This window comes from Lygodium microphyllum, chromosome 26 (assembly GCF_053477565.2).
Source record: "Lygodium microphyllum isolate KBCC chromosome 26, Lygodium_microphyllum_v1.1.10, whole genome shotgun sequence".
Lineage (NCBI taxonomy): Eukaryota > Viridiplantae > Streptophyta > Polypodiopsida > Schizaeales > Lygodiaceae > Lygodium > Lygodium microphyllum.
In genome coordinates, this window is record NC_141160.1 from 86,751,911 (window position 1) to 86,762,899 (window position 10,989).

Here is a 10,989-nt window from a genome sequence, read left to right on the forward strand (position 1 = left end):
GCGTAAATCCCTTGCCTCCGGGTCCTACACAATAGGCCGACGTGACTCGAGATTGGATCTCGAGGCCCGCATACTAGTCTAAGGGCGAAAACTTGGAGTAGCGATCCCTGAGGATTGCTGGAATTGCCTTTGTGCAGATTATGGAATTGCCTTCGGCGGATTATGGAATAGCCTTCGGGCTGGATTATATGATATATTCCAAAGACTGATAAATAAGATCAATTGTTGAAAAGGAACTTGCTTGACATTGTTTTTCTATGTCAGTGCTTAAGTTACGTGAAGGAACCGGTGATTAATTGGCTAATTAAGGAAGCTATTTTTGCTTGCTAAATGTGGTAGGTAATTAGACAACTAAAGCAACCCTGAGGAAAGTGTGGTTGATGCAACCATGGGTCCGTCCTATAGAAGGGTGGTCCCAGTTGGCCGGGAACTTTTCTCAACGTAATTGACAGCAAGGTAACGATGACTTAGAATCTAGAAAGCTAGAGTCTTGGTTTATACTATTTTAGGGGAACGGAATGGGACTATGCCTTACGGGCAGAGAGGTTGAGCTTTGCATCCCTCTCGTTTCCCATTCTCCTTGAACCAAGTGCAGTATAAATGCGCTTCGACCTTTGATGTTTCTGCGTAAAGTAGTTCGTTTGGGGTTCGACGCTAGTTACCTCCGAGGAACTTGACCATTAGGAAAACTGTGATTCAAGTCGATCCTAAGTGGGAACAGTCGGAATGCTTCCGCTACGTGGCAGACTCGGGAAGACCTAGATCGCAAACCCCGTGACATTCCATGGGAGTGCCGGGCGGCGCTTTTTGGACTCTCTTCCCGATGGGCTGCTAAGGCGTGTCCTACAAGTAGACAAGTGGACACATTACACTTAATGGTTGAACATGTGTATGTGGTGTGTATGCATACTCTATACATACATATATTAAACACAAGTATGCATACACACATACACATCTTGTGCACAGATATATGCACACATGCATACATACATGTGAATACGCAAATGCACACGACGAGATGGTGTTTTGAATGGTTAAACATATGCATGTGATGTGCATCTGTGCTTTATAAAACTCAAATTCACACACACACACACACACACACACACACACACACACACACACACACACACACACACACACACACAAAACACAAATACATACCCATATATATACACAGGTGAATACATACACATGCAAAAATACACATATATCCAAATATGCAGTCAAGTCCATACACACAAGCAATACCCTAGGGTGAAAACCACACAAATGTACACACACGTAAAACACACAAATACATAGACACATTTATATATTCACACACACACACACACACACACACACACACACACACACACACACACACACACACACAGAGTCCTAACATCCTCCAACTCCAATGCATGGGGGAAAAAGAAGTAAGGAAAGTGCCATGAAATAGTCTAGCATTTCTTGCACATAAGAACTGCTAGTAATGATTAGTTTGATCCACCAAAAGTGTAATATGAAGGATTGCATTATTTCGCTTAACATTTGTTTATGTATTTGCATTGATTCTATGTAGAGATATGCCTTCTATCCTAGCTTTTATAAGAGAATTTACTTTGTTTTTCTCAAGAAATTGATATTTAAACATCAAAGTGACATTTTGAATAGTGATAAACATGCACCATTATGCATATTGGAATTTTATGATTCACCTACATTGTCAAATACATCTTCTAAAGTGCATAAGTTATACATGTAGACTAATGGGCTAACTTTCATACAAGACTCTTCTTTGATTTATCCAAGTTGGTAACATGCATTTGATGATGTTCTTTAAGGCAAGATGTGAATGTAGATATAGATGTCCATGGATAAAGGACCTATAATAAAGAAACCCTCCAAAGTTCCCACTTGGGTCCTCATAATATTGTGATGAATGTGTCAAGCTTCATGGTGGTTGGATAATTTAATGGTAGAATGCAACTACCTTTAGTTTTTATTGTTGAGAACTAGATGCGATGCGTATGAACCAAAAACACCACTTTGATTCTAGGTTGAGCAAGATATGTTAGGGTCGTGGAACTACTTATGTAAAGGGTAGGGACTAGCATGCCTTTGTTCAACCTAATCAACATGTGTCAAGTCTCCTTAGTGGTCCCCGACAACTCATTCTCTGGTTGACTATTATTTAAACCTTTGTGCTCTAGCACCATGCCATATAATCTAAACCAACAAGTCGTAAGAATTATATGCTATCACAACATTGGCATGCTCAAAAGCTCCAAATATGAACCCAAAACCAGGAGACACATGCCGACTTATACCCTTGGTGAGCCTGGTTTCTATGTGGACCAGCTCTTACTTTGCATGCATTAGTGCTAAAGTTCCATATTTACAAGGTGAGCCATTCCTTTTGTTTTGGAAAGCTTTGAGATTTTGACATCTAAAATGTGTAGTTGCGCAAAGAGTGAATGAGGGGTCGTCCTTCTTTGAGGGCAATAAGGAACTTCTATAGGTCTTTGGGTGGAGTCTTGAATGGTCATCGTAGTGGATTTGTTGTGAGAGTAGTGTTCACAAAACACCAAGGTCATCGTAGTGGATTTGTTGTGAGAGTAGTGTTCACAAAACACCAAGGTTTCATGTTGAGTGAATTGCTAAATTTGAAGGGGAAAAATCTTGAACATGTTGAAAATAAGGTTTTTATGTAGATGCTAAGGTCAGCACGTAAGAATAAATCTACAAATGTATTTGCTACAAAAAAGGTTTCTAAATATTAAATATAGGGGCAAAGTTTAAGAAAAAATCTACAATGGTATTAACTTCAAAGAAAGAGGCTTAATGTCTAGTGAATTGTTAAATTTGAAAAACAAACCCTAGCCTCACAACCAACATAATATCAATGAGTCTTTAGAGGGGGGAATGGGGATCCATAGAGATTCATGAAAAGGTCTTGACTCTTGAACAGTTGGTGCGTGCAGGAACCGAGACGGACATGAAGTAATAAAGATTAGCACGGAATTCTCTCTTTCTCTTTTTAAATTTTATATTTCCTCTCTCTATAATTCTCTCCACATGTTCTCTCTCTCTCTCTCTCTCTCTCTCTCTCCCCTTCTTCTTTCACTTTCTTTCTCCCCCTCCTTAGTCTCTCTTAAAGTATGCAAATTTTATATTTTCCCTATATATAAATCTCTATCTTTATGTTTATATTCTCTCTCTTTTTCTCCTCTCTCTCTCACTCTCTCTCCGCCCCCCTTTTCTTCTCCTCCCCTTTCTCCTAATTTTCGTTTTTTTCTTCTCTCTCTCTCCTCTCTCTTTTAAATTTGATATTTTCTCTCTGTCTCTCTCTTCCCCCCTCTCCCTTCCTCTCTCTCTCTCTCAAAAATATTTAAATTTAAAAAAGACTTTTCTCTTTTTCTCTTTTTTCCCATCTCTCTTCTTCTTTTCCTCTTTCTTCTTCTTCTTCTCTCTCTTCTCTCTTTAAATTTTTTATTTTCTCTTTTTTTAAAAAGTTTATCTTTCCTCTCTCTCTAATTCTCTCTCTTCTTTTTCTCATTTTCTTCTCTCTGTCTCTCCCCCCTCTCCTCTATTTTCCTTTTTCCTTTCTCTCTCTCTCTCTCTCTCTCAAATTTTATATTTATCATCTCTATAATTCTCTCTCTCTGTTCCCCCTCTCTCTCTCCCTCTCCTCTTCTTTCTTTTTTGCTCTTTGTATATTTCTATTGGTTTTTTTCTCTCTCTCCTTATTTTTCTTTTTCTCTCTCTTTCTCTTTCAAGTTTTTTTCTCTTGCTCTCTTTTCTGTCTATATATTTTTTCTTTTCTCTCTATTTTTTTCTTTTCTCTCTTTTCCTCTCTCCCTCTATTTTCTCTGTCTTTCAAATATATATTTCCTCTCTGTCTTTCTCTTTAAGTAAAAAACTATATAAACAAAGGTTTAATTCAAAAAAGACTATTCTCTTTTCTCTTTCCCCCCTCTCTATCTTTTTCTCTTTCTTCTTCTTCTTTCTTTTATCATTCTCCTTCTTTTTCTTCTTCTATCTCTCCCTCTCAAAGTGTGTGAAAACAATGTCAAAAAATCTTTAAATTAAAAAAACTTTTAAAACTATTTAATTAAAAAATTTAAATTAGAAAGTTTAATCTAACAGAGAGAGAGAGAGAGAGAGAGAGAGAGAGAGAGAGAGAGAGAGAGAGAGAGAGAGAGAGAGAACTTGGGCCTTACACATGAGAGAGAGGGGGCGAGGGAGAGAAGAAAAATGTTTAATTAAAAAAAGACTATTCTCTTTCCTCTTTCCCCCCCTTTCTCTCTACGTCTTCTTCTTCTTCTTCTCTCTCTCCTTCTCAAAGTGTGTGAAAAACTATGTTCGAAAAACTTTAAATTAAAAAAAGTTTTTAAAATATTTTATTAAAAAAGTTTAAATTAAAAACTTAATCTAATTGAGAGAGAGAGAGAGAGAGAGAGAGAGAGAGGGGAGGGGGAGGAATTTAATTAAAAAGGGGAGCTTGATGGGGAAAAGAAAGAGAGAGATTATAAGTGTGAGAGAGGGGAGGGGGTTTTAATTTAAAAAAGGGAGGTGAGAGGGGGTTTTAATGAAAAAAGAAAGGGGAAAGAGAAAAGGAGAGATTACATGTGAGGAAAAGGGAAGGGGAAGGGAAAAGGGAGGTTTGGAAAATGGGGCAGGTTCGGAAAGCCCTCTGGAAGTTTGGGGCTTTTCGAACCTTTAACAAAAATTATATAGTAGTAAGAAGTAAGATTACATTATATCCACACAAAATCGACATGGAGGCTGTCTATGTTAAGAAAAAGATCCACAATATCCATCTCGATACTGTTAAAAGAAAATGCGCCAAATAAATAAAGAAGACAACAACAATAATTAGTCAATAAACACAACACCAATTTGATTAATTAATAATAAAACAAACAATAATTAATAAATAAATACAAAAACAATACAATTAATTCATTAATTATAATAGAACCAATCTTATTATTTAATTAAACACACCAATAATATTAATTAATTAATATACGTTTCACAAGACTTCTCCCAGGCAAAAAATGAGCCAAATAAATAAAAACAGCAACAACATTAATTCGACCAATGAGAACAGCAACTATAATTAATTAATTTATAAAAACATCTATAACAATCTTAAACAATAAAAAAACACTTCTCTCCAGACTTCTCTTCCGCGTTCACAAGCGGCTCATCTCAATCGCCAATATGGCCAAGCCCTTGCGACCAATGTATTAAACCATGGCCAGCAGACGCATCTGTCTCGTAATGGATTTATCATTAATGGCGCACAGTTTAGCTTCAAAAGGAGAGGAAAATTCCTTGGATGGCGCAAAAATGGAGGCATTCTGATTCATTTCTGTGTTCTTGGACTTGTGGGTTCTTGTACAATCAGACCGTTTCATTTGATTTTAGTTGTTTCTTGGCGACGATACTGATTCGACAGAGACCCACTTCAGTCGTGAAAATTCAGGCAAGGAGGGGTTCTGGGTTGTGATAGGGCGTTTCAGAGAGGCAGTTGTAAGCATTGGGTTGTTGTGACTGTGTGGGTTATAGAGAAAACAGGGGTTCTGGGTTGTGATAGGGCGTTTCAGAGAGGCTGTTGTAAGCATTGGGTTGTTGTGACTGTGTGGGTTATAGAGAAAACAGGAAGCAAGTGGTCCTCTGTTACTCAATTGATTCTCTGTGTGGGTTACAGAGGAATCAGGAAGCAAGGGATCCTCTGTTCCTTGATTGATTCTCACTCTGGGTTTTTCGAGGGAACAATCAAAAGTCTGCCTCCAGTGATCCTCTGTCTCTGTCTCTGTCTCTCTCTCACATTTCAGAGAGGCAGTTATAAGCATTGGGCTGTTGTGACTGTGTGAGTTGCAGAGGAATCAGGAAGCAAGTGGTCCTCTGTTTCTCAGTTGATCCTCTTTCTGGGATTTTGGAGAGAATAAGCGGAAGTCCGACTCAAATGATCATGTGTGTCCCTCTCTCACATCAAACCAGGTATTTTGTCCAATTTTTAGGTGTCTGAAGTTTGAACCAGAGAACTCTGAGATCCAAGATGTGATGTGGACAGCACAGGAACCAGGAAGCAACTAATTCTGTTGGTTAACTGATTATCTGTCTGGGCATTTTGGAGGGCACAAGCAAAAGTATCCGAATTGATCATCTGTCTCCTCTCTCCCATCATATCAGGGCTCTGTTCAAAGTGATGTGGGTTGCAGAGGAAACAGGGAGCAAGTGATCCTCTGCTCCTCAACTGGTTCTCTATCTGGGTTTTTGGAGGACACAAGCAAAAGTACCTGAATTGATCCTCTGTCTCTCTGAGATCCTCATCATACAGAAGATGTGATGTGGGTTTCAGCGGAGTAAGGAAGTGAGCCATCGTCTGTTCCTAAAGTGATTCTTTGGCCGGGTTTTTTGGAGGACACAAGCAAAAATACCCGAATTGATCCTTTCTCTCTCTCTCTCATCACATCAGGTTTCTGTCCAAAGTTTTGGTATCTGAACCGGGTTTTCCAGAGAACTCTGAGATCCTCATCATACAGAGGTGTGATGTGGGTTGCAGAGGTATCAGGAAGCAAGTCATCCTGTGCTCCTTGATTGATTCCTTGGCTGGGTTTTTGGAGGGCAGAAGCAAAAATCTGCCCCAAGTGATCCTCTCTCTTTCTCTCTCTCTCTGCCAGCAAATTGTGTTTTCATTTCATTGTTGAAGTTTGAATCAGGGTTTCAAATAAACTCTGAGATCATCAATCCTCAGCTATGCGGCGTCTCTCAAGCTTCCCTGACTACCACGACCTCTGGAAAGTCTCTGGTTTGATCTCAGCTTTCTGTCAATTGCTTCTCCTGCTGGTATTCCTTCTTCACATTGTTTTTGTTCATATGCTGCTGTGTTTGATCAAGTACTTCGATATCCAGCCCTCATGTTTCTTCTGCCTGCCCAATGCAAGGCAGTTTAGCTGTGTTCTAGCCCACCTTTTGCCTAGCTGTCAGTATTCATGCTGTATCCATGCATGCACTGGTAACGGTCATAACAATGGCAAAGGACAGTTGACTGCAGTTGGCATCTGTGCAACAAGTAATGTAGATGGCAGAGGACAGCAAAACAGCTGTTTGGAGAGCAGTTCATCTTCCAGGTTCGAAGAGCAGGTTCCTTCCATGAGCACCCTATCTATTTGTCCGAACTGTGATGTTATATCTGCTGTGACCCGGTACCCTGCTTTGGCAAACCGGACCCTGGTTAAAAGCAGAAGTGTTGATGAAACAAAGTCCATGATCTCAACCCTCAAAAGAAGGAAAGTATGGAAGGATGGTGTTGTTCGAAATCATTTGCAACAACAAATGGATGACAATGTGAGTGGACCATGTCTTAAGAATGTGAATGATTATTCTGTTGTGGCAGCATGTTCTGAAAAGTTAGTTTGTGAAAGCAAGTTGCAGGACAGCTTGTCTGCTGAAGACATCAAGCATGAACATTCCTCAGATGCATTCTTGGATGGGGGTGGTAAATGTGCAGTGTCTGAAGAAATGGCCTCTCCCTTAACTCGGAAACAAGAAGCACATGAAATGGATGGCTGTATCGATGCGGATGCAGAGCATCATAAGGCAGAGGATGTCATTTTGGACTTGAGAAACTCACTCGAAGTTGAAAGGGAAACATTGTGCTCTGTTTACACAGAATTGGAGGAAGAGAGGAATGCTGCTGAGACAGCAGCCAACGAAGCAATTGCTATGATACTACGTTTACAAGAAGAGAAAGCGGCACTTCAGCTGGAAGCTGCACATTATCAGAGAATGGCGGAGGAGAAAGCTATCCATGATGAACAGGCTATTCAGCTCTTGCATGATGCTCTTTCTAGAAAAGCAAGAGAAAATATGTTGCTAGAGAGATTGCTTGAAGATATGATTGACAGAAGGCAAGCCAGTAATGCCACTGGAAAAACCTCATTTGACAGCCCACCAATGCTTTTACTGAAAGACAAGGAGGAGGTTTTGTCCTTGGAACATGAGATAGCAAGGAATGAAGAGTCACCTCCTCATGATTTTGGAGAAAGGTGGAATGCCATTTCAGAAGAACAGCCTCATAAAAAGCTGAAGGATTCCATGCTGCAAGACAAAGTGATTATAAGCAGCACATTGGTTGCTTCAGCTGGTGAACCAGCACATGCGTCACATAACACAGGGTCTGATTTGACTGACATATTGCAGCTGTTTGCACAACTTGATGAGAAATCTGATGCTCCTGATGATGATGAGACCAAGGCCCTACTGAACAAACTGCGGGCATTGGAGGAACAGCTTGAAGCACTCAGAAATTCAGAAAGCACTCCAGCAACTTCTAAAGGGTCAGGATTAGACTGTTCAAATCTAGCAGCAAACTCAAGTGAAACAAATCATGAGTTAATCATGAATCTATGTGCTACTGAAGTCCCACTTACAAATTCATTCTCTGGAAAGGAGGGTGTCAAGGATGGTGTAAGATTTTCTGTTTCTGAGTGTAACATTCATGTCTTTCATGTAGATGAAAGGGCGGCTTGTGGTGATGGCATGGTGAACCCAAATGAGGAGTCAATTCCAACTAGGCATGACATCCATGAAGTTTGTGAGGATAACCAATTGGGAAACAGTAGTTCACCACATGAGAGCCAGCAAGAGGAGGCATTGCATAATCTGCTAAGCTCTGCTAGAGGCAGTGTAAATACAGCATACAATATGGACACACAATCACTTAAAGAGTTCCTACACCATACAAAATCTGTGGCTAGAAATAATACTGGGAATGCAGAAGAGGAGAAGAAATCTGTGCTCACTTCTGCAGGTGATAATGGCAGTATTCAAGAAAGGCATTGGTCAGCTCCATTGGTCTCTGAGGATATGGGAATAATTCTGCTTAAAGAAATTCTACAACAACTTCAGGAGTTATTGAAGGAAAATAAGAAGACAACTGATATGATATATACTACACCTTCTGTTGAAAGCTATCTGAAGCCCATCCCAAAGGTCTGTTTCTGAGAACCTGAGCATATTGTTTATTGATATCAGAAGAAATATGCTTCTTCCAACAATGAAACTACTAGTTGTTGAATAGTTCTGTGGGTTGATGCAACATTGGTGTTGTGTGCAGAGTCACAGGCTCAACGTCAGAAAGCGCAGTCATTCAGATGGCCCTGGGCAACTTTAACTTGGGACTTTGTGACTGAACTTTGTCCTCAACCTCAGCCAATCAATCGCGGTCGACCAACCTTGGCCAACCAGGCTAGCAGAGTGGTTAATAAGGCACTTCAAAGAGGAGGTGCAACTGATCTCTAATAGCCAGAAATTTTCAGTTGATAGTGTTGTATAGGAGGAAGAGCTTTAGCTTTTACTATTCTCTGGCAGTGACTAGCTTAGGCTCAAGCCTGCCTAATTTTGGTTCCTGCAATGAGGTACTTTGCAAGTGTAGTATGGTGACCTCAGCATATTTCATAGGAAGATCACCATCGAAGTTGCTTATTGTTTAGGGGTGTTTGAAGTCTACATGCGATCACTTCCAGTTGTTAACATAGTGATGACGAAGTGTCCATGCCTATCCCAAAACAGTGGTGTCTATCGAGAATTTTGCACTTGCAAATGGGTTTACTAGATAATCACAGGTAAATGGCCTGATTCTGTTATTTTCATGGCTCCTTCATCTGCTTTTTAAATTCTAAGTGGCAACAATGTATTAGATGCAAATCCTATTTTATTGTTAAGGTATGTCACGTTTTAAAGTGTATATGTATAATCAATGTTGTGCATCAGTAATAGAGTACTTAGGTGCATGGATGAAGAGTAATCAATATGTGCAGGGTGAAATGGAAAAAAAACTAACAGTCTCAACTAATGTGTCTTTCAAAGACTCCTAAAAGGTGATTAGTGAAACTTGAAGCATAGGATTTACACTCTAGCCATAGTTAGGATTTGCATTCGATCAATAGTTAGGAGAGGCATGTGATGCTGTTAAACATGGAAGGTCACGTGACGCTGTTCTTGTAGCCACCTTAAGGCAAGTGAGACGTGGGGTGTGGCCATCTACATGCATAGGTGGTCCTGCTCCAATCACTTGCCTGCAGAGCCTGTAGAGTTGCAGGTTGTGCAGAACATTGAAATGGCACTCTATTGATACACAGAAGTGTGTGCTCGAAGGCAGGAATGTTGATATCAAGGAAGTTGTCTGAGATTGGCAGATAAATAACAGTATAAACAAATTGATATTTCAGAAACTCCCAAAAGCTGATTGGTGGAACTTGAAGCTTTAGGACTTTTATTGTACTCAGGAGAGGCATGTGGTGAGGAAGTTGTCTGAGATCCGCAGATAGATAACAGTCTTAACAAATGGTCTTTCAAAATCTCCTAAAAGCTGATCAGTGGAACTTGAACCTTACGATTTTTATTGCTGTTTTTAAATTCACTCTAGAGTCACGTGAGCTTGTTACAAAATGCATTTTTAATTTCAAAAATCATGCTGGCCCCATCTACCTTTTGTGCCATGTTAGCACATTCATTTTCTATTAGATAATCATGCCTCTAACAATAGCCAACAATAGCCAAAGGAGATGGGGCCTGCTGTGGGGTGAAGCATCGGTTTTCAATTAGGGAACCGTGAGGACTGTGTTTTCAAATGAAAACTAGTTTTTCCCCAAAAACCAGAAACTTGGCCATGTGACCAGGATTGGTTTCTGGTTTTTGATAAAAATCTTTAGAAAGATTTTCCAGGAAACCCCCCTTGGATGAACAGCTCCTTAGTTTGAGGCATGTGGTGGTGTTAAAGGTAGAAGTTTATGTGAGGGCGTTTTGATAATGACTTCAAGACGAGACAAGTGAGACTTGTGGTTGGTGGCCATCTGCATGCAGAGGTGGTCCTGTCCCAAATGCGCCTTCCTGCAGGGGTGCAGATTGGGAACTGAAAGGTGAGCTCTATTGCTTTCTCTTTGGGTAGGCCCAAGTGCAAGCCTTGTGCTTGCAAGTTTCTAA

The 10,989-nt window shown here is 40.1% G+C and overlaps 1 protein-coding gene across 1 annotated transcript; it reads left to right on the forward strand.

Annotated features, from left to right (window-relative positions):
* Positions 1–5,174: 5,174 nt before the first annotated feature.
* LOC148013501 (uncharacterized) lies at positions 5,175–9,650 on the forward strand. The gene is made up of 2 exons (XM_087668066.1): positions 5,175–8,997; positions 9,122–9,650. The coding sequence occupies exons 1-2, from the start codon at positions 6,760–6,762 to the stop codon at positions 9,176–9,178; spliced, it is 2,295 nt and encodes a 764-aa protein (XP_087524192.1). The 5' UTR covers positions 5,175–6,759; the 3' UTR covers positions 9,179–9,650.
* Positions 9,651–10,989: the final 1,339 nt, after the last annotated feature.

What these genes read in the sequence shown, in the direction of transcription:
- LOC148013501 (XM_087668066.1), top strand. Translation starts at nt 6,760, where the DNA reads ATGCGGCGTCTCTCAAGCTTCCCTGACTACCACGACCTCTGGAAAGTC. An exon ending in ATCTGAAGCCCATCCCAAAG is followed by an intron (nt 8,998 to 9,121) that starts GTCTGTTTCTGA and finishes TGTTGTGTGCAG; the next exon opens with AGTCACAGGCTCAACGTCAG.